Source organism: Brassica rapa, chromosome A07, assembly GCF_000309985.2.
Source record: "Brassica rapa cultivar Chiifu-401-42 chromosome A07, CAAS_Brap_v3.01, whole genome shotgun sequence".
Taxonomy (NCBI): domain Eukaryota; kingdom Viridiplantae; phylum Streptophyta; class Magnoliopsida; order Brassicales; family Brassicaceae; genus Brassica; species Brassica rapa.
The window spans coordinates 23138147-23162383 of NC_024801.2; the positions used below are offsets into that span (position 1 = coordinate 23138147).

At 29.7% G+C, this 24237-nt stretch overlaps 2 protein-coding genes across 2 annotated transcripts; one reads left to right on the top strand and one right to left on the bottom strand.

Moving 5' to 3' along the window:
* Positions 1 to 14811: 14811 nt before the first annotated feature.
* On the bottom strand, positions 14812 to 18916 carry LOC103831091 (subtilisin-like protease SBT3.16). Its single transcript, XM_009106944.3, has 8 exons — positions 18800 to 18916; positions 18598 to 18689; positions 18399 to 18496; positions 17475 to 18292; positions 17100 to 17395; positions 16895 to 17009; positions 16634 to 16811; positions 14812 to 16524 (listed from the first exon to the last, which is right to left on the bottom strand). The coding sequence occupies exons 1-8, from the start codon at positions 18914 to 18916 to the stop codon at positions 15959 to 15961; spliced, it is 2280 nt and encodes a 759-aa protein (XP_009105192.2). The 3' UTR covers positions 14812 to 15958.
* On the top strand, positions 18915 to 24100 carry LOC103831092 (subtilisin-like protease SBT3.17). The gene is made up of 8 exons (XM_009106945.2): positions 18915 to 21039; positions 21146 to 21237; positions 21334 to 21431; positions 21522 to 22342; positions 22477 to 22769; positions 22848 to 22962; positions 23054 to 23225; positions 23491 to 24100. Exons 1-8 carry the CDS (start codon positions 20920 to 20922, stop codon positions 24051 to 24053), a joined length of 2274 nt encoding a protein of 757 aa, XP_009105193.1. The 5' UTR covers positions 18915 to 20919; the 3' UTR covers positions 24054 to 24100.
* The last annotated feature ends 137 nt before the right edge of the window (positions 24101 to 24237 follow it).

The following is a 24237-nucleotide window of genomic DNA, read 5'->3' on the forward strand; positions in this document are numbered from 1 at the left end:
CATGAATATATTAAAAATTAATTTTTAATTTGTATGCAAATAAAAATAGTTTTATTAAAACCACATATCATTATGTTAAATAATAATTAAGCCGGTGATACCGCTTTTGAAACAGACACACAATAAGCCCATACTTCATCTCTTTTCTGTAAATATTTGGATTCGTTTCCGATTAAACTAGGTCTATCCGCGATATATTTGATAAGTGTGTCATGACACTCTTTGCCTTCTTGAACAAGCTCCTTGCAACAAGGAATGAATACAACTCCATCTCCAAAAACTTGAGAAATGATCTTGAGCGCACAATTTGGACTGATTTTAACAACACATTGATCCCATAACTTTTTTGGCTCATTTTCTTCTACAGCTAATGAAGGTACACATGTAATCGCCACAACTAGAACGACCAAAGACAACATAATAAAGTTAAGCTTCGCCATGGTTGTTATGTGTTTGAGGATTTACAGTTTAACTTTTCTCAAGTTAGAGAAAGAAATAAGTTTTTAAATTGCTGATGTTTTTTGAATAAACGAGGTTTGCCTTATTTATAGATACGAATAATCAATATTTAACATTTATTTTCGACTAATGAATTTTGCTTTTGACGTTTTTTTGTTCATTAACATGTGTTAAGTTACGTTTTTTGCTTAAGTTATTAACTGCTTAGGTTTATAGTTTATAAATAATTAAATTAGGATTCTTGTAGTATACAAATGAACATACTAAGAACTTATATAAGTATTTAAATTAAAAACTACAGAACATTTTTTAATGAATATTTTTTATGTCAGCAACATATAATTTGGTGGTTGTATATCAACTTACTAACAAAAACCAAAAGTACACTCTAACATTTGATCAATCTAAAAATGATTTAAAGTATATATCAATATATTTCTCTCTGAGATTAAAGGAGAGAGTTTCAGATTTTATACATTCTTTATTTCATGATGTAGGATGCTTAAGAATATAATTTTATCCTTTTAATTGTATACAGTTTTATATCGAGATGGTTATTAGGTAAAACATGACTCCACTTGGGAAAATAATCTACAAATTTAAATTCCCTCTACAAGAAACAAAATATGAAATCTATAAAGAATGAAATTTGATAAAAAAGAAATAAAAAATGTGTGTTCAAAAAAAAAAAAAAATGAAAACAAATTTTTGAATTTAAGCTTGCGATATCAGGTTTTATCAATTTATAACTTACATAATAGTTTAATTACTATATATTTTTCAAGGAAATTGATGTCGTTCATATTAAAAATATAAATAGTATATATATACTTACATAAAATTAATGAAATGTTTGTATTTAGTAAATTTTTCTTAATCATTCTAAAGATTTTATTTTCTATCAATTTCATCAAAATATATGTAATAACTCCAAAATTTAAATCTGAAAACATATGTGATGGTTCAAAGAAAATGGTATATAGATTGTGCGACCACGTAGAATATAATAAGTATGTTGCGGTCTTGTGGATTCGGGAAATGCTAGATTTTAAGATTACAAATCAGTGTTTATTTTGATATTTCGTCTTTTGAATTCATAAAAAAGTGAGTATTTAAAGATTTTTAAGTATTAATTTTGTTATCTGGGACTAGAACTTTTTATTTTGCATCTAAAACTCAGAAAAGGGAATAAAGTAATGCAAAAGAAAATAAGTAACACAAAACAATAAATATAAATCTCACATGAATATATCAAAAATTAATTTTTAATTTGTATGGAAATACAAATAGTTTTATTGAAATCACATATCATTATGTTAAATAATAATTAAGCCGGTGATACCGCTTTTGAAACAGACACACAATAAGCCCATACTTCATCTCTTTTCGTTAAATATTTGGATTCGTTTCCGATTAAACTAGGTCTATCCGCGATATATTTAACAAGTGTGTCATGACACTCTTTGCCTTCTTGAACAAGCTCCTTGCAACAAGGAATGGATACAACTCCATCTCCAAAAACTTGAGAAATGATCTTGAGCGCACAGTTTGGACTGATTTTAACAACACATTGATCCCATAACTTTTTTGGCTCATTTTCTTCTACAGCTAATGAAGGCACACATGTAATCGCCACAACTAGAACAACAAAAGACAACATAATAAAATTAAGCTTCACCATGGTTGTTATGTGTTTGAGGATTTACAGTTTAACTTTTCTCAAGTTAGAGAAAGAAATAAGTTTTTAAATTTCTGATGTTATTTGAATAAACGAGGTTTGCCCTATTTATAGATACGAATAATCAATATTTAACATTTATTTTCAACTAATGAATTTTGCTTTTGACGTTTTTTTGTTCATTAACATGTGTTAAGTTACGTTTTATGCTGAAGTTATTAACTGCTTAGGTTTATAGTTTATAAATAATTAAATTAGGATTCTTGTAGTATAAAAATGAACATACTAAGAAGTTATATAAATATTTAAATTAAAAACTACTGAACATTTTTTAATGAATATTTTTTATGTCAGCAACATATAATTTGGTGGTTGTATATCAACTTACTAACAAAAACCAAAAGTACACTCTAACATTTTATCAATCTAAAAATGATTTAAAGTATATATCAATATATTTCTCTCTGAGATTAAAGGAGAGAGTTCCAGATTTTATATATTCTTTATTTCAGGATGTAGGATGCTTAAGAATATAATTTTATCCTTTTAATTGTATAAAGTTTTATATCGAGATGGTTATTAGGTAAAACATGACTCCACTTGGGAAAGTAATCTACAAATTTAAATTCCCTCTACAAGAAACAAAACATGAAATCTATAAAGAATGAAATTTAATAAAAAAGAAATAAAAAATGAAACCAAATTTTCGAATTTAAACTTGCGGTATCATAATTTATCAATTTCTAACTTACATAATAGTTTAATTACTATATATCTTTCAAGGAAATTAATGTGTTTCATATTAAAAATATAAACAGTATATATATATACTTACATAAAATTAACGAAATGTTATTTTTATTCTTGAATGAATTTTTTTAATTGAGTTGAGTCCTTTTAAAAATGTTTCATGCCACAGTTTTGAGGTGCAACTCCGTTTGTATTTGGTTAATTTTTTTTAATCATTCTAAAGATTTTATTTTCTATCAATTTCTTCAAAATATATGTAATAACTCCAAAATTTAAATCTGAAAACATATGTGATGGTTCAAAGAAAATGGTATATAGATTGTGCGACCACGTGGAATATAATAAGTATGTTGCGGTCTTGTGAATTCGGGAAATGCTAGATTTTTAAGAGTTCATATCAGTGTTCATTTTGATATTTAGCCTTTTTAATTCTTAAAAACTGTGAGCATTTAAATATTTTCAAGTATTATTTTTTTTTATCTGGGACTAGACCTTTTTATTTGGCATCTAAAACCGAGAAAATGGAATAAAGTAATGCAAAAGAAAATAAGTAACACAAAACGATAAATATAAATCTCACATGAATATATTAAAAATTAATTTTTAATTTGTATGCAAATAAAAATAGTTTTATTAAAACCACATATCATTATGTTAAATAATAATTAAGCCGGTGATACCGCTTTTGAAACAGACACACAATAAGCCCATACTTCATCTCTTTTCTGTAAATATTTGGATTCGTTTCCGATTAAACTAGGTCTATCCGCGATATATTTGATAAGTGTGTCATGACACTCTTTGCCTTCTTGAACAAGCTCCTTGCAACAAGGAATGGATACAACTCCATCTCCAAAAACTTGAGAAATGATCTTGAGCGCACAATTTGGACTGATTTTAACAACACATTGATCCCATAACTTTTTTGGCTCATTTTCTTCTACAGCTAATGAAGGCACACATGTAATCGCCACAACTAGAACAACAAAAGACAACATAATAAAATTAAGCTTCACCATGGTTGTTATGTGTTTGAGGATTTACAGTTTAACTTTTCTCAAGTTAGAGAAAGAAATAAGTTTTTAAATTTCTGATGTTATTTGAATAAACGAGGTTTGCCCTATTTATAGATACGAATAATCAATATTTAACATTTATTTTCAACTAATGAATTTTGCTTTTGACGTTTTTTTGTTCATTAACATGTGTTAAGTTACGTTTTATGCTGAAGTTATTAACTGCTTAGGTTTATAGTTTATAAATAATTAAATTAGGATTCTTGTAGTATACAAATGAACATACTAAGAACTTATATAAGTATTTAAATTAAAAACTACAGAACCTTTTTTAATGAATATTTTTTATGTCAGCAACATATAATTTGGTGGTTGTATATCAACTTACTAACAAAAACCAAAAGTACACTCTAACATTTGATCAATCTAAAAATTATTTAAAGTATATATCAATATATTTCTCTCTGAGATTAAAGGAGAGAGTTTCAGATTTTATACATTCTTTATTTCATGATGTAGGATGCTTAAGAATATAATTTTATCCTTTTAATTGTATAAAGTTTTATATCGAGATGGTTATTAGGTAAAACATGACTCCACTTGGGAAAATAATCTACAAATTTAGATTCCCTCTACAAGAAACAAAATATGAAATCTATAAAGAATAAAATTTGATAAAAATAAAAATAAAAAATGAAAACAAATTTTCGTATTTAAGCTTGCGATATCAGGTTTTATCATTATAACTTACATAATAGTTTAATTACTATATATTTTTCAAGGATATTGATGTCGTTCATATTTAAAATATAAATAGTATATATATACTTACATAAAATTAACGAAATTTTATTTTTATTCTTGAAATAATTTTTATAATCGAGTTGAGTCATTTTAAAAATGTTTCTTGGCACAGTTTTGAGGTGCGACTCCGTTTGTATTTGGTTAATTTTTCTTAATCATTCTAAAGATTTTATTTTCTATCAATTTCATCAAAATATATGTAATAACTCCAAAATTTAAATCTGAAAATATATGTGATGGTTCAAAGAAATGGTATATAGATTGTGCGACCACGTGGAATATAATAAGTATTTTGCAATATTGTGAATTCGGGAAATGCTAGATTTTTAAGAGTTCAAATCAGTGTTCATTTTGATATTTAGCCTTTTTAATTCTTAAAAACTGTGAGCATTTAAATATTTTCAAGTATTATTTTTTTTATCTGGGACTAGACCTTTTTATTTGGCATCTAAAACCGAGAAAATGGAATAAAGTAATGCAAAAGAAAATAAGTAACACAAAACCATAAATATAAATCTCACATGAATATATTAAAAATTAATTTTTAATTTGTATGCAAATAAAAATAGTTTTATTAAAACCACATATCATTATGTTAAATAATAATTAAGCCGGTGATACCGCTTTTGAAACAGACACACAATAAGCCCATACTTCATCTCTTTTCTGTAAATATTTGGATTCGTTTCCGATTAAACTAGGTCTATCCGCGATATATTTGATAAGTGTGTCATGACACTCTTTGCCTTCTTGAACAAGCTCCTTGCAACAAGGAATGGATACAACTCCATCTCCAAAAACTTGAGAAATGATCTTGAGCGCACAGTTTGGACTGATTTTAACAACACATTGATCCCATAACTTTTTTGGCTCATTTTCTTCTACAGCTAATGAAGGTACACATGTAATCGCCACAACTAGAACTACCAAAGACAACATAATAAAGTTAAGCTTCGCCATGGTTGTTATGTGTTTGAGGATTTACAGTTTAACTTTTCTCAAGTTAGAGAAATAAATAAGTTTTTAAATTTCTGATGTTATTTGAATAAACGAGGTTTGCCTTATTTATAGATACGAATAATCAATATTTAACATTTATTTTCGACTAATGAATTTTGCTTTTGACGTTTTTTTGTTCATTAACATGTGTTAAGTTACGTTTTTTGCTGAAGTTATTAACTGCTTAGGTTTATAGTTTATAAATAATTAAATTAGGATTCTTGTAGTATACAAATGAACATTCTAAGAACTTATATAAGTATTTAAATTAAAAACTACAGAACATTTTTTAATGAATATTTTTTATGTCAGCAACATATAATTTGGTGGTTGTATATCAACTTACTAACAAAAACCAAAAGTACACTCTAACATTTTATCAATCTAAAAATGCTTTAAAGTATATATCAATATATTTCTCTCTGAGATTAAAGGAGAGAGTTTCAGATTTTATATATTCTTTATTTCATGATGTAGGATGCTTAAGAATATAATTTTATCCTTTTAATTGTATAAAGTTTTATATCGAGATGGTTATTAGGTAAAGCATGACTCCACTTGGGAAAATAATCTACAAATTTAAATTCCCTCTACAAGAAACAAAATATGAAATCTATAAAGAATGAAATTTGATAAAAAAGAAATAAAAAATGTGTGTTCAAAAAAAAAAAAAAATGAAAACAAATTTTTGAATTTAAGCTTGCGATATCAGGTTTTATCAATTTATAACTTACATAATAGTTTAATTACTATATATTTTTCAAGGAAATTGATGTCGTTCATATTAAAAATATAAATAGTATATATATACTTACATAAAATTAATGAAATGTTTGTATTTAGTAAATTTTTCTTAATCATTCTAAAGATTTTATTTTCTATCAATTTCATCAAAATATATGTAATAACTCCAAAATTTAAATCTGAAAACATATGTGATGGTTCAAAGAAAATGGTATATAGATTGTGCGACCACGTAGAATATAATAAGTATGTTGCGGTCTTGTGGATTCGGGAAATGCTAGATTTTAAGATTACAAATCAGTGTTTATTTTGATATTTCGTCTTTTGAATTCATAAAAAAGTGAGTATTTAAAGATTTTTAAGTATTAATTTTTTTTATCTGGGACTAGAACTTTTTATTTTGCATCTAAAACTCAGAAAAGGGAATAAAGTAATGCAAAAGAAAATAAGTAACCCAAAACAATAAATATAAATCTCGCATGAATATATCAAAAATTAATTTTTAATTTGTATGCAAATACAAATAGTTTTATTGAAATCACTATCATTATGTTATATAATAATTAAGCCGGTGATACCGCTTTTGAAACAGACACACAATAAGCCCATACTTCATCTCTTTTCGTTAAATATTTGGATTCGTTTCCGATTAAACTAGGTCTATCCGCGATATATTTAACAAGTGTGTCATGACACTCTTTGCCTTCTTGAACAAGCTCCTTGCAACAAGGAATGGATACAACTCCATCTCCAAAAACTTGAGAAATGATCTTGAGCGCACAGTTTGGACTGATTTTAACAACACATTGATCCCATAACGTTTTTGGCTCATTTTCTTCTACAGCTAATGAAGGCACACATGTAATCGCCACAACTAGAACAACAAAAGACAACATAATAAAATTAAGCTTCACCATGGTTGTTATGTGTTTGAGGATTTACAGTTTAACTTTTCTCAAGTTAGAGAAAGAAATAAGTTTTTAAATTTCTGATGTTATTTGAATAAACGAGGTTTGCCCTATTTATAGATACGAATAATCAATATTTAACATATTTTTTCAACTAATGAATTTTGCTTTTGACGTTTTTTTGTTCATTAACATGTGTTAAGTTACGTTTTTTGCTGAAGTTATTAACTGCTTAGGTTTATAGTTTATAAATAATTAAATTAGGATTCTTGTAGTATAAAAATGAACATACTAAGAACTTATATAAGTATTTAAATTAAAAACTACTGAACATTTTTTAATGAATATTTTTTATGTCAGCAACATATAATTTGGTGGTTGTATATCAACTTACTAACAAAAACCAAAAGTACACTCTAACATTTTATCAATCTAAAAATGATTTAAAGTATATATCAATATATTTCTCTGAGATTAAAGGAGAGAGTTCCAGATTTTATATATTCTTTATTTCATGATGTAGGATGCTTAAGAATATAATTTTATCCTTTTAATTGTATAAAGTTTTATATTGAGATGGTTATTAGGTAAAACATGACTCCACTTGGGAAAGTAATCTACAAATTTAAATTCCCTCTACAAGAAACAAAACATGAAATCTATAAAGAATGAAATTTAATAAAAAAGAAATAAAAAATGAAACCAAATTTTTGAATTTAAACTTGCGGTATCATAATTTATCAATTTCTAACTTACATAATAGTTTAATTACTATATATCTTTCAAGGAAATTAATGTGTTTCATAATAAAAATATAAACAGTATATATATATACTTACATAAAACTAACGAAATGTTATTTTTATTCTTGAATGAATTTTTTTAATTGAGTTGAGTCCTTTTAAAAATGTTTCATGCCACAGTTTTGAGGTGCGACTCCGTTTGTATTAGATTAATTTTTTTTAATCATTCTAAAGATTTTATTTTCTATCAATTTCATCAAAATATATGTAATAACTCCAAAATTTAAACCTGAAAACATATGTGATGGTTCAAAGAAAATGGTATATAGATTGTGCGACCACGTGCAATATAATAAGTATGCTGCGGTCTTGTGGATTCAAGAAATGCTATATTTTTAAGATTGCAAATCAGTGTTTATTTTGATATTTCGTCTTTTTAATTCATAAAAACTGTGAGTATTAATTTTTTTTTAAGTATTAATATCTTTAATCTGGGACTAGACCTTTTTATTTTGCATCTAAAACTCAGAAAAGGGAATATATAAAGTAATACAAAAGAAAATAAGTAACACAAAACGATAAATATAAATCTCACATAAATAAATTAAAAAATATTTTTTATTTTGTATGCAAATACAAATAGTTTTATTAAAATCACATATCATTATGTTAAATAATAATTAAGCCGGTGATACCGCTTTTGAAACAAACACACAATAAGCCCATACTTCATCTCTTTTCTTTAAATATTTGGATTCGTTTCCGATTAAACTAGGTCTATCCGCGATATATTTGACAAGTGTGTCATGACACTCTTTGCCTTCTTGAACAAGCTCCTTGCAACAAGGAATGGATACAACTCCATCTCCAAAAATTTGAGAAATGATCTTGAGCGCACAGTTTGGACTGATTTTAACAACACATTGATCCCATAACTTTTTTGGCTCATTTTCTTCTACAGCTAATGAAGGCACACATGTAAGCGCCACAATTAGAACAACAAAAGACAACATAATAAAATTAAGCTTCACCATGGTTGTTATGTGTTTGAGGATTTCCAGTTTAACTTTTCTCAAGTTAGAGAAAGAAATAAGTTTTTAAATTTCTGATGTTATTTGAATAAACGAAGTTTGCCCTATTTATAGATACGAATAATCAATATTTAACATTTATTTTCGAGTAATGAATTTTGCTTTTGATGTTTTTTTGTTCATTAACATGTGTTAAGTTACGTTTTATGCTGAAGTTATAAACTGCTTAGGTTTATAGTTTATAAATAATTAAATTAGGATTCTTGTAGTATAAAAATGAACATACTAAGAACTTATATAAGTATTTAATTTAAAAACTACTGAACATTATTTAATGAATATTTTTTATGTCAGCAACATATAATTTGGTGGTTGTATATCAACTTACTAACAAAACCCAAAAGTACACTCTAACATTTAATCAATCTATAAATGATTTAAAGTATATATCAATATATTTCTCTCTGAGATTAAAAGAGAGAGTTTCAGATTTTATATATTCTTTATTTCATGATGTAGGATGCTAAAGAATATATTTTTATCCTTTTAATTGTATAAAGTTGTATATCGAGATGGTTATTAGGTAAAACATGACTCCACTTGGGAAAATAATCTACAAATTTAAATTCCCTCTACAAGAAACAAAATATGAAATCTATAAAGAATGAAATTTGATAAAAAAGAAATAGAAAATGTGTGTTAAAAAAAATAAAAATGAAAACAAATTTTCGAATTTAAGCTTGCGATATCAGGTTTTATCAATTTATAACTTACATAATAGTTTAATTACAATATATTTTTCAAGGAAATTGATGTCGTTCATATTAAAAATAATATAAATAGTATATATATACTTACATAAAATTAACAAAATGTTTGTATTTGGTTAATTTTTCTTAATCATTCTAAAGATTTTATTTTCTATCAATTTCATCAAAATATATGTAATAACTCCAAAATTTAAATCTGAAAACATATGTGATGGTTCAAAGAAAATGGTATATAGATTGTGCGACCACGTAGAATATAATAAGTATGTTGCGGTCTTGTGGATTCGGGAAATGATAGATTTTAAGATTACAAATCAGTGTTTATTTTGATATTTTGTCTTTTGAATTCATAAAAAAAGTGAGTATTTAAAGATTTTTAAGTATTAATTATTTTAATCTGGGACTAGACCTTTTTATTTTGCATCTAAAACTCAGAAAAGGGAATAAAGTAATGCAAAAGAAAATAAGTAACACAAAACAATAAATATAAATCTCACATGAATATATCAAAAATTAATTTTTAATTTGTATGCAAATACAAATAGTTTTATTGAAATCACATATCATTATGTTAAATAATAATTAAGCCGGTGATACCGCTTTTGAAACAGACACACAATAAGCCCATACTTCATCTCTTTTCTTTAAATATTTGGATTCGTTTCCGATTAAACTAGGTCTATCCGCGATATATTTAACAAGTGTGTCATGACACTCTTTGCCTTCTTGAACAAGCTCCTTGCAACAAGGAATTGATACAACTCCATCTCCAAAAACTTGAGAAATGATCTTGAGCGCACAGTTTGGACTGATTTTAACAACACATTGATCCCATAACTTTTTTAGCTCATTTTCTTCTACACCAAATGAAGGCACACATATAATCGCCACAACTAGAACAACAAAAGACAACATAATAAAATTAAGCTTCGCCATGGTTGTTATGTGTTTGAGGATTTACAGTTTAACTTTTCTCAAGTTAGAGAAATAAATAAGTTTTTAAATTTCTGATGTTATTTGAATAAACGAGGGTTACCCTATTTATAGATACGAATAATCAATATTTAACATTTATTTTCGATTAATGAATTTTGTTTTTGACGTTTTTTGTTCATTAACATGTGTTAAGTTACGTTTTTTGCTTAAGTTATTAACTGCTTAGGTTTATAGTTTATAAATAATTAAATTAGGATTCTTGTATTATACAAATGAACATACTAAGAACTTATATAAGTATTTAAATTATAAACTACAGAACATTTTTAATGAATATTGTTTTTATGTCAGCAACCTATAATTTGGTGGTTGTATATCAACTTACTAACAAAAACCAAAAGTACACTCAACATTTGATTAATCTAAAAATGATTTAAAGTATATATCAATATATCTCTCTCTGAGATTAAAGGAGATAGTTCCAGATTTTATATATTCTTTATTTGGTGATGTAGGATGCTTAAGAATATAATTTTATCCTTTTAATTCATTAATTGTATAAAGTTTTATATCGAGATGGTTATTAGGTAAAACATGACTCCACTTGGGAAAGTAATCTACAAATTTAAATTCCCTCTACAAGAAACAAAACATGAAATCTATAAAGAATGAAATTTAATAAAAAAGAAATAAAAAATGAAACCAAATTTTCGAATTTAAACTTGCGATATCATAATTTATCAATTTCTAACTTACATAATAGTTTAATTACTATATATCTTTCAAGGAAATTAATGTGTTTCATATTAAAAATATAAATAGTATATATATATACTTACATAAAATTAACGAAATGTTATTTTTATTCTTGAATGAATTTTTTTAATTGAGTTGAGTCCTTTTAAAAATGTTTCATGCCACAGTTTTGAGGTGTGACTCCGTTTGTATTTGGTTATTTTTTTTAATCATTCTAAAGATTTTATTTTCTATCAATTTCATCAAAATATATGTAATAACTCCAAAATTTAAACCTGAAAACATATGTGATGGTTCAAAGAAAATGGTATATAGTTTGTGCGACCACGTGCAATGTAATAAGTATGCTGCGGTTTTGTGGATTCAAGAAATGCTATATTTTTAAGATTACAAATCAGTGTTTATTTTGATATTTCGTCTTTTTAATTCATAAAAACTGTGAGTATTAATTTTTTTTTTAAGTGTTAATATCTTTAATCTGGGACTAGACCTTTTTATTTTGCATCTAAAACTCAGAAAAGGGAATATATAAAGTAATACAAAAGAAAATAAGTAACACAAAACGATAAATATAAATCTCACATAAATATATTAAAAATTATTTTTTATTTTGTATGCAAATACAAATAGTTTTATTAAAATCACATATCATTATGTTAAATAATAATTAAGCCGGTGATACCGCTTTTGAAACAGATACACAATAAACCCATACTGCATCTCTTTTCTTTAAATATTTGGATTCGTTTCCGATTAAACTAGGTCTATCCGCGATATATTTGACAAGTGTGTCATGACACTCTTTGCCTTCTTGAACAAGCTCCTTGCAACAAGGAATGGATACAACTCCATCTCCAAAAACTTGAGAAATGATCTTGAGCGCACAGTTTGGACTGATTTTAACAACACATTGATCCCATAACTTTTTTGGCTCATTTTCTTCTACAGCTAATGAAGGTACACATGTAATCGCCACAACTAGAACAACAAAAGACAACATAATAAAGTTAATCTTTGCCATGGTTGTTATGTGTTTGAAGATTTACAGTTTAACTTTTTTTCAAGTTAGAGAAAGAAATAAGTTTTTAAATTTCTGATGTTATTTGAAGAAACGAGGTTTGCCCTATTTATAGATACGAATAATCAATATTTAACATTTAATTTCGACTAATGAATTTTGTTTTGACGTTTTTTTGTTCATTAACATGTGTTAAGTTACGTTTTTTGCTGAAGTTATTAACTACTTAGGTTTATAGTTTATAAATAATTAAATTAGGATTTTTGTAGTATACAAATTAACATTCTAAGAACTTATATAAGTATTTAAATTAAAAACTACAGAACATTTTTAATGAATATTTTTTTTATGTCAGCAACATATAATTTGGTGGTTGTATTTCAACTTACTAACAAAAACCAAAAGTACACTCTAACATTTGATCAATCTAAAAATGATTTAAAGTATATATCAATATATTTCTCTCTGAGATTAAAGGAGAGAGTTTCAGATTTTATATATTCTTTATTTTGTGATGTAGGATGCTTAAGAATATAATTTTATCCTTTTAATTTTATAAACTTTTATATCGAGATGGTTATAAGGTAAAACATGACCCCACTTTGGTAAATAGTCTACAAATTTAAATTCCCTATATAATAAATAAAATATGGAATCTATAAAGAATGGAATTTAATTAAAAAAAAGAAAAAAAAGAAAACAAATTTTTGATTTTAAACTTGCGATATCAGATTTTATCAGTTTATAACTTACACAATAGTTTAATTACTATATATTTTGTCAAGGAAATTTATGTGTTTCATATTAAACATATAAATAGCATATATATACTTACATAAATTAAAAATGGCTGTTTCTATTCCTGAATGATTTTTTTTCATGGCACAGTTTTGAGGTGCGATTCTGTTTCTATTTGGTCAATTTTTTTTAACAATTCTTCAAATTGTATTTTTGATTAATTTCTTCAGAATATATGTAACAACTCCAAAAATTAAATATGAAAACGTATGTGATGGAAAAATAAAATGGTATATAGATTGTACGACCACATGCAAGTTATTATATAAATGTAATAAGTCTGTTGCGGTCTTGTAGATTCGCGAAATGCTAGATTTTTAAGATTACAAATCAGTGTTTATTTTGATATTTTGCCATTATAATTCATAAAAACTCTGAGTATTTAAAGACTTTTAAATATTAATTTTTTTATTTGGGACTCGACATTTTTATTTGGCATCTAAAACTAAGAAAAAGGAATAAAGAATGTGAAAGAAAACAAGTAACACAAAATGATAAATATAAATCTCACATGAATATATTAAATATTTATTTTGAATTTGTATGCAAATACAAATAATTTTATTAAAATCCCATATTATTATGTTAAATAATAATTAAGCTGGTGATACCGCTTTTGAAACAGACACACAATGAGCCCATAATTCATCTCTTTTCTGTAAATATTTGGATTCGTTTCCGATTAAACTAGGTCTATCCGCGATATATTTGACAAGTGTGTCATGACACTCTTTGCCTTCTTGAACAAGCTCTTTGCAACAAGGAATGGATACAACTCCATCTCCAAAAACTTGGGAAATGATCTTGAGCGCACAGTTTGGACTGATTTTAACAACGCATTGATCCCATAATTTTTTTGGCTCATTTTCTTCTACAGCTAATGAAGGTACACATGTAATTGCCACAACTAGAACTACCAAAGACAACATAATAAAGTTAAGCTTCACCATGGTTGTTATGTGTTTGAGGATTTACAGTTTAACTTTTCTCAAGTTAGAGAAAGAAATAAGTTTTTAAATTTCTGATGTTATTTGAATAAACGAGGTTTGCCCTATTTATAGATACGAATAATCAATATTTAACATTTTTTTTCGACTAATGAATTTTGCTTTTGACGTTTTTTTGTTCATTAACATGTGTTAAGTTACGTTTTTTGCTGAAGTTATTAACTGCTTAGGTTTATAGTTTATAAATAATTAAATTAGGATTCTTGTATTATACAAATGAACATACTAAGAACTTATATAAGTATTTAAATTAATAAGTTACTGAATATTTTTTATGAATATTGTTTTATGTCAGCAACATATATTTTGGTGGTTGTATATGAACTTACTAAGATAAACCCAGAAGAACACGCTAACATTTGATCAATCTTAAAATTATTATAAGTATATATCAACATTAAGATTTTATATTTTCTTTATTATGTTATGTAGGATGCTTAAGAATATTTTTTCTTTTTCATTTTGTAATTTTTATGCAGATATGGCTATGAGGTAAAACCTGACTCCACTTGGGAAAATAATCTACAAATTTCAATTCACTGTAATAAATTAATATGTAAAATACATATTAGAATAAATTTTAATAAAAAATCAAATAAGTAATTAAAAAAAAATCCAATTTATGCTTGCGATATTATATTATCAGTTTATTACTTTCAGAATAGTTTAATTTATTTTTATATTTCTCGAGAATATTTATGTGTTTCATATTAAAATATAAATAACATATATATACTTACATAAATTAACATATGTGATGGGACAAAGAAAATGGTATATGGATTGTGGGATCAGTTGAAAGTGATATTTTAAGTGTACTAAGTGTGTTGCGACTTTGTAGAGTCGTGAAAGACTAGATTCTTATGATTACAAGTAAAGTGTTTATTTTGATATTTCGTCATTTGAGATAATGAAAATTGTGAGTAATTAAAGATTTTTAAACAATATATTTTTATTTCAGATTTGACCTCTTTATTTGGTATCTAAATGAGAAAAGAAAATAAAATAATGCAAAAGAAAACAAACAACAAAAAATGATAAATGTTAATCTCACATGAATATATTTTAATTTGAACTTGTATGCAAATACAAATAATTTTATTAAAATACATATTATTGTATTAAAATATAATTAAGCTGGTGATAATGCTTTTGATACAGACACACAGTGAACCCATAATTCATCTATTATATGTAAGTATTTGGATTCGTTGTCAATTAACAAGTGTGTTATGCCATTCCTTTTTTCGGAACAAACTCATGGCAATAAGGAATGGATAGAGCTCAATTTTCAAAAACTTGAGAAATAACAGAATTATTTATAAGAATTGAAAAAACAAAGAACAATAATTGACAAAACAAAATCCTAAATCACAAATAACAATTTTAACTATTAAGTAACATATAATATATAGTAAAAGATACGCTGCTTCTTTTTCACATTTACAGCTTCTGATAGATAACAAATTCAGACACACATATTTTAAAAATATTTTTGTCAAAGATATTTTAAAATATTTTCAATATTATTAATAGTTTTGTTAGATTTTGAAGTTCAAAACTCGTGTTCTCACAGAAAGAGGGATTCGGACATTGTGAGCTCCATTGTCGGTCCATGTCAAGCTCCCAAAGTGATAATCAGTATTCACTCTATGAGTCGTGGAGACTTTCACCGTAAATGTAATCTTCTTGGTGTTGGGACCGAACTCAAGAGTTTTAGGACTCACCTGCAGGTTTATACCTAGAGGCGGTTCGATCACAGCTTTGTAAACCGAACCGACCGGTCCAACATTTGTCACGGTTCTAGTTATTGTGATCTCTTGACTAAGATATGGGATTGTGATGGAGGGCAAGTTAACATCAAGCATGGATGGAGTTGGGGAAGGGCAAGTGTAGACTTTTCCAAGTAGTTTTGAGATGGATATATCTTCATAGCCTGCAGAACACAAGTAATGAACATATTCATCATGGCCCATGTCGTAGACAAGTCCCGGGTCTGCCACCTTCCCCGGGTTCACGAGGCCACCTCCGTAGTCAAACGGGTCAGCGATTTTGCGCGGGGAACCCTCTGCTGCAATAGGCTCTCCCGATGGGTCCGTTTGAAATGCTGCAAGGGTTATCAGTTATTCACTAAAACTTCTTCGAAAACAAAAAAATAACAACAACGTTTCTTGGTGAGCAAGAAACAAATATTTTTTGAAAATGTACAATTTTACCAGTTGTGACGAGAGCGGATCGAATCGCAGCAGGGGACCAGTCAGGGCGTTTTTGCTTAAGAAGTGCAACTATTCCTGTTACGACAGGTGTAGCCATCGATGTCCCTGACATGAACTCGTATCCTACCCCTGTTGGTACGGCCGCAAGTATACCTACACCTGGTGCTGCTATATCCGGCTGTACTTAAAAACCACAAGCCAACTTCAGGTCGGGCAAATTGCATGTAAAAATTAATAGTTAGTAGGAATTTTATACTTCACCTTGAGAATGGCGGGAGATATTGAATTGGGACCTCTAGACGAAAACCTTGCAACCTTAGTCGCTGAAGGTCGGCCAACGAATGTCTTGGTTGGGCTGATCTTAGCTTTAGGAAATCTGTGGAAATCATTACAAAAGAAAAAAAAATCTCTGTCGCATCGAAAGAGTTCATAAATGGATAACAAATAGAGAAATGTAAGAACTTACTTGGTTGTTTGGAGGTAGAGTAAAATGTCCATCCCAATTTCATAGTCTACCCTGGCAGAGGCGATACCCGCGGTGCCTGGTTCGATCAAATCAATTGGCTTTGTTGCGATGATGATGCCAACGACGCCTTTCGATTTCGCGAATTCAGCAATCTGATCTGTAGATCTATCTGTTAGGAAGGTAAACAAGATTTTTCCCTTAGCTTTACCGGCTTCAAAATCAGCTTTCGTCAAGTCATCGAAGTAAATAAGATCAGTGAATCCCACTTCTTCTCCTATGTATAAACCTTCTTGACCCTGATAAATGCGTCCCACAAAAATATTTAAATAAACAATTACAAATGTTTTTATACCACAAGTAAAAATATATACGTACCAGTACGGTTACATTGTTTCCAAGAGTGATGGGCGTGAAGAACTCTCGGTCCATGGTCGTAGCCGCGACCGTTATGATCCACGGAGCAACGTTAGAGATGGTTTGAGTTTCAGGACCATCGTTCCCACCAGCGCATACCACGGTAATACCCTTCATCACGGCGTGGAAAGCAGCGATAGCGAAGTCACTCCTATCGACCTCGAAATCAAGCGGTATCTCGGATCCGAGCGAGAGCGATAGAACATCGACGCCATCACGCATAGCGTGATCCATGGCCTTTAAAATATCCGGCGTAAAACACTCCTCGTTATTCCAACACACTTTGTAAGCGGCTACACGGGCCCTAGGGGCACTGCCTCTCGCAGTTCCCTGACCTAAACCGAGGTAGTTTGCGTTTTGGACAAAAGAACCCGCGGCGGTCGACGCACAGTGTGTTCCGTGGCCGACTTTGTCCAAAGGGGACATGGCCTCGTCTTTCTCCGCTGCTTTGAAAGCCCCTTTGTACTTTCTGGCGAGACCCTTTGCGTAGTACGTAGCTCCGATCAACTTTCTGTTGCACATCGACGCGTTGAAACCTTCTCCTGAAACACATTGTCCCTTCCAACGTGCCGGGATCGGTCCAAGACCGTTGTCGTTAAATGACTTTGACCCTGGCCATATTCCTGAGTCCACGATTCCTATGATTGCGTCGCTTCCCATATCGGTATCGTGGACGAGACCGGTTGGAGCGGTTGAAGTGAGTCCCAAGTAATCACTAACCCTTGTTGTTGTTAGTTTCATATTCTTGCTTCTTGTTACGTGAACAACATGCGGATTTTCTATTATAAATCCAAATCCGAAGTGGATATATAATTAGTACTGTTTTTGAGTTTAACCTAATTCTTGTGCAACACGTTCCCTCAAAGAGAATAGTTTCAAATTTACCTGAGAGTTCCCTTGCTTGGGATGATGTGAGTTTCGCTGAAAACCCTGAAAAACCATGTCTATAACTATAAATCATAGACTCACGAGAAGCTTCTTTGCTGCATCATCAGTCAAACCATTAAAATTCATCATAAAACAATAATATTTTTCTCCGCAACATTTATGATCTTTGGAAAGAATAGACCAATAATTAGATTACCTTCCAAGAAGCGATCCAAGGATATCATGATGTGAATCAGTAACAAGTTTAGGATCATCATGTTGCCTCTTACCCAAATGCACCGTGTAAATCTAAATATAGCATCACCGAGAAAGTTAAATTAGTGAAATTCCTTGCAATTAGCGTCTCTCTCTTTTGGCAGAAATAAAATGATTTTAAAAATCGGCAATTGGTTACATACCTGGCTTTCCTGATTCGCACAAGAAATTAAGGCTATCTTCAAGATGAATACTAAACTTATGAACACAACTACAATATGCTTCCTATTATTGGATACAGTCAGAGAAGACAACCCCATTTTCAGGGTTTTAAGAGTTTGTGTTCAGGCTGATTCTTTTTCAACAAGAATCTTCCAAGAATATTAGGGTTCTTATTCTTGGATCTCCTCAAACAGTGTCCTCTCTGATTGTATCCCAGAAGAAGCATAAAGATGATTGTATTCAACCCATCTTGTATTTAAACTGATCAGGATTTGGTTAAGAATGTTGGGAGTTTTTTTTAGCGTACAACGAAGATAGGAGATAACACCAAAGCTAATAGTTAATTTGGGACTACTCTAGTTTAAAACGGTTTTGTTTCTTTTTATATAATTATCGGCGTAGAATTAAAACGAGTTAAAACTTGAAACTGTTATTGTCTGTCAAAACCATGATGGTAAGGTAAATGTAAATATTATGTTATTCAGATATGAATTTAAAGTTTTCTTTTTTTTTAATTAAAGGGTTTTGAGAATTTAAAATTTTATTTTTAATTTAGTATTATTAAATTAGAAATTTAAAATTTTCATATTAAATATACTCTTGTTAAATATGTTTAAGCAGTGGATGATATTTTGTGATATTAGGGTGGACAGATGAAGTTTCATAATTAAATGTATAATACATAAATTTCATGGTTTTAGAATGTTTGCTAAATAATTTTAATGAAAAGCATAATACACCCAAAATTATCTCCAATTTATTATAACTTAAATACTTATAATTTTTAAAATCAAATTGAGTATAACTCCCTCGGTTGATGTCTAATTTCTCGCAAAAAGAGTTTAGTCATATTACGTCATTTATTAGAAAACTATTAAAATTGATTGAAAGCTTATTGTTTTGATTGAAAGCTTGAATACTATTTTCACTAGAAAATTGTAAGATTTGATTTTCAAATGATGTTATGCGATGACAAAAAAAAAATAATGTTATGCAAATTATTAGAAAAGTTGATAAGAAATCTTCACTGTCATGCATAGGGGTAAAATTTACAATATATAGTATTTCTATTAAATTATTACGAAAAATTAAACAAACCCTATGAAAACAAATTACGCAAATAATTTTCTTAAAAGGTAAAAGTGAATAATTTTATTATAAAATAGTATATGATAGTGTTATGTAAAAAAACTAGATATAACTTTTATATACAGGTAACTACCAAATGAAATGTTAAACATTCATTACTAAAAGTGTATATTTTTAGATTATGTAAATTTCTGACTATTTGTTTAGAAAATGTAGTGAAACTGAAAAATTAGAAACTTGTAAAATAATAAAAACTAACAAAATATATAAGATAACAATATTGAACAGCATATAAAATGAGAACTAATAAATAAATAATTGGGAAAAACTAAAAGAAACAAGTCACAGGAAAATTAATCAATTTAGGTTTATATAAAGTTACTACTATAGATAGAAATCCGTTATATAATTATTCAGTTGTCACCCCTTCCCCCTTTTTATTTGTCTTCTTGATTCTCATGAAGCTTGTTTTTCTTATGTATATTTATTCGAAAAATAGCAAGTAAAAGGTTTTTTTTTTTTAATCAAAGATTATTAATTTGTGAGAATTCAGATGAAATGAGCAATTTAGATGATGATGATGATGATGGTTGATCCGAGGACCTCTGAAGAATCTATTTGGGTACGGCCAACGAGAAGGTAAAAGACTTCTCTATGTTTAGCCAAGTTCATGATATTGTTGATAGACTTTGTGAAGTTTATGGGGTAATGTCGTTAAATAGTTTTTGCTGTTATACTTATTCTGACAAACAAACTAGGTGGAATGCTGAAAAGTCCCAAATTTCATTTATGTTTAAAATGGTAAATTAGTTTATTTCTTAACTGTTGTCTGGTGGTATGTTTATTTTTAGAATCTAGTTAATTAGTTTTCTAATTTTCATCTTTTCTCAATACCCTTATAATATGATAATCAGAAGACATGTCCAAGCAGCTTGTGTTGCAATCAGAGGATCATTGTTGAGGGGCAAGATTGTTACTAACCCTCTGCATTTCTCTAAACCCAAAAATTATAATGAGGTACTGTTTTCTGATTAGCAATACAAGTTCTAAGGCGTGTCCTTTGGTCATAAGTCTCGTGTTAATCCTGAACGGAGTGTTTATCTCTGCGGCACAAGTCAATTTGTTGAACAAGGTACATAAACGTTTTCCTTTCCCCTAGAGATGGAGACCAGAGCATTGTAATTAGTCCCCTTTTCTGAATATTTTTAATTTTTAATTTTTATTTTCGGTAATACCAGGTTCACATTGTCCATTTGGGAGCAAAGAAACATGATACTCCTGAGCTAGTTACTAAATCACATTACCAAATTTTGGAACCAATTCTTGGAAGGTATATACGAGTATTGTAATTTATCCAATTTCAGTGTTACCAGGAGCATAAACTGAGTGTATACTCAGTTTCCTTCTTTTCTAATTCGTGCCACAGCAAAGAAGCTGCCCAGAAATCTATAGTATACAATTACAAGCATGGTTTCTCCGGGTTTGCAGCAAAACTTACAGCGTCCCAAGCAAAGAACCTTTCAGGTACTTAGAACGTTGATTGACTCAGAAAGTCATTAATTATATGTCTCCATTAAACTCTAAATAAATTAATATTGATTTGTTATCTATCAGCGCATCCCGAGGTTCTTTGTGTTATACCAAGTCGAACACTGAGGTTGAAAACAACAAGAGCATTCGATTACTTAAGACTTTTGCCTAGTTCTCCAAAAGGTCTTCTACATGATACCCGTTTGGGCAGTGAAGCTATTATTGGCATCATAGACTCAGGGATATGGCCAGAGTCAGAGTCATTCAAGGACACAGGTCTAGGACCGATCCCGCAACGGTGGAAAGGAAAATGTGTGTCTGGAGATGGATTTGACGCCAGTAAACATTGCAACAAGAAGCTTATAGGGGCTGAGTTCTATGTTGACAGTCTTGCAGCAGAGACGAACGGACAATATGATTTCCATGCAGAAAATGAGTATAGGTCGGCTAGAGATGGTGCAGGCCACGGCACACACGTGTCTGCGATAGCTGCTGGCTCTTTTGTGGCTAACGCAAGCTACAAAGGACTTGGTGGAGGAACCGCTAGAGGCGTGGGTCCTCATGCACGTATAGCTATGTACAAGACCTGCTGGGGAAAACTTGGATGTCTTACACCTGATGTACTCAAAGCAATAGATCATAGCATACGTGACGGGGTTGATGTTATATCGATTTCGATCGGTGCTGACGCACCTGCCGGTTTCGAAATTGATACAAGCGATGTATCATTTGGTTCATTCCATGCGGTAATGAAAGGCATTCCCGTTGTCTGTTCTGCTGGAAACGAGGGACCGAACGCTCAAACCGTTGATAACGTTGCTCCATGGATCATAACCGTAGCTGCTACATCCATGGACCGCTCCTTCCCTATCCCCATCACTCTTGGAAATAATATAACAATCCTCGTATGATCACATTCTCTTGATTTCCATATTTATTTTTATTTTATGATTTTTTCTTTTCATTTTTTTACTATGAATTTTTTTATAAGTATTTTTTTTACTATGATTTGTGACTTTGTTCTCGTGGACTGTTTCAGGGTGAAGGTTTAAACACATTCCCTGAAGTTGGATTTACTGATCTTTTATTACAAGAGGAATTGATGGAAACCTCAATCGCACAAGGGCAAATTAAAGGAAAAATCGTGCTTGCGTTTACTCCAAACAATGAAGCGATACAAAAGGCAGACCGTGTATTGAATGCTGGATGTGCTGGCATCATCTATGCACAATCTGTAGTTGATCCTACGGTTTGCAGTGGCCTAGATGTTCCTTGCGCCGTTGTAGATTACGAATTTGGAACTGACATGTTATACTATATCGAGACCACCGAGTAATAAATTAATATTCACCAACGTTTAATATCATCATCACTTTTCTGTTTATGACATAAAGTATTTTGATTTTGCAGTGTGCCTTTAGCAAAGCTAAGCACTTCCAAGACTCTTGTTGGTCGGCCTGTTGCATCTAGAGTGGCTCGTTTCTCTTGTAGAGGACCTAATTCAGTTTCCCCAGCAATTCTAAAGGTTTGTCTATTCTTATTATTTTTTGTTGTTTCTTCAAATATATTGATGCTCAAGTTAATAGTGTTTGGTACTCTGCTGGATAATAATGCAGCCAGACATAGCAGCACCGGGTGTTAATATTCTTTCTGCTGTACCTGATGGGTATAAGTTCATGTCGGGAACATCAATGTCAACTCCTATTGTGTCAGGAATCGTTGGGCTAATCAGACAAACCCGCCCTGACTGGTCTCCTGCTGCAATCCGATCCGCACTTGTCACAACAGGTTCTCACTATAAAACCATACCCAACCATAGGATTTTCAATCCGTATTTTAGTTTAATTCCTTGAGTCCGGTTCTTGGGTTGAAAAGAAAATACTTACGTAAATTAACACATAATAATCTACTATGGACCAACTTGGTGTTCTCTCTTTTTGTTTAGGCTTTGATTTTTTGTTATGTTAAGATTATATTGGTTCGACTTATACTAAATATTTTGAAAAGACACTAAACATCTTTAGTTGCTCCGTTTTCTCTTATTGAAATGAAGCATGGAGGACCGATCCATCTGGAGAGCCTATATTTTCAGAGGGAGCAACACGGAAACTTGCTGATCCGTTTGACTATGGAGGAGGGCTGATCAATCCAGAGAAAGTCACAGACCCTGGACTTGTTTACGACATGGGTTTGGATGACTATATTCATTACTTGTGTTCTGCGGATTACTCTGATAATGAAATTTCCAAACTAATTGGGAAACCTAATCAATGCCCTTCGCCAAGGCCTTCTATGCTCGACCTCAACATGCCTTCGATCACAATCCCAAGTCTCACTGGAGAAGTCACCGTGACTAGAACAGTAACGAATGTTGGACCGGCTGATTCGGTTTACAAACCCGTTATTGAGCCTCCTTTTGGAATAGAGCTTGAGGTGAATCCGAAGACTCTTGTGTTTGGTTCCAACACAACGAAGAATACATTTAGCGTGAGAGTGAGATCGAATCATCAAGTGAACGGGGACTTTTATTTTGGGAGCTTGTGTTGGACCGATGGAGCTCACAACGTTACTATTCCTGTTTCCATCAGGACAAAGATCTTGAGGAATTACGTTTAATCATTTTTCACTTGTAATATAGTTTTTACCATGGTATGTTTCTGAATCTTGAGATTCTTTTACTAATAATTCAGATTACAGTATATTTGGTTTAAACATATATATAAGAAATAGTCAATTTGCCAAATAGATATATTGGGTACCAAATCAAGAAGAGCGTAAACCCACATCCATAAACTTAACA

Coding starts and splice junctions, on each gene's coding strand:
- LOC103831091 (XM_009106944.3), bottom strand. CDS start 18,916: ATGGGGTTGTCTTCTCTGACTGTATCCAATAATAGGAAGCATATTGTA. Junction 18,293..18,398: donor CCAAGCAAGGGAACTCTCAG/GTAAATTTGAAA, acceptor GATTTATAATAG/AAAATCCGCATGTTGTTCAC. Junction 16,525..16,633: donor ATCCGCTCTCGTCACAACTG/GTAAAATTGTAC, acceptor TAACCCTTGCAG/CATTTCAAACGGACCCATCG.
- LOC103831092 (XM_009106945.2), top strand. CDS start 20,920: ATGAGGTACTGTTTTCTGATTAGCAATACAAGTTCTAAGGCGTGTCCT. Junction 22,343..22,476: donor GAAATAATATAACAATCCTC/GTATGATCACAT, acceptor GGACTGTTTCAG/GGTGAAGGTTTAAACACATT. Junction 22,770..22,847: donor TACTATATCGAGACCACCGA/GTAATAAATTAA, acceptor TTGATTTTGCAG/TGTGCCTTTAGCAAAGCTAA.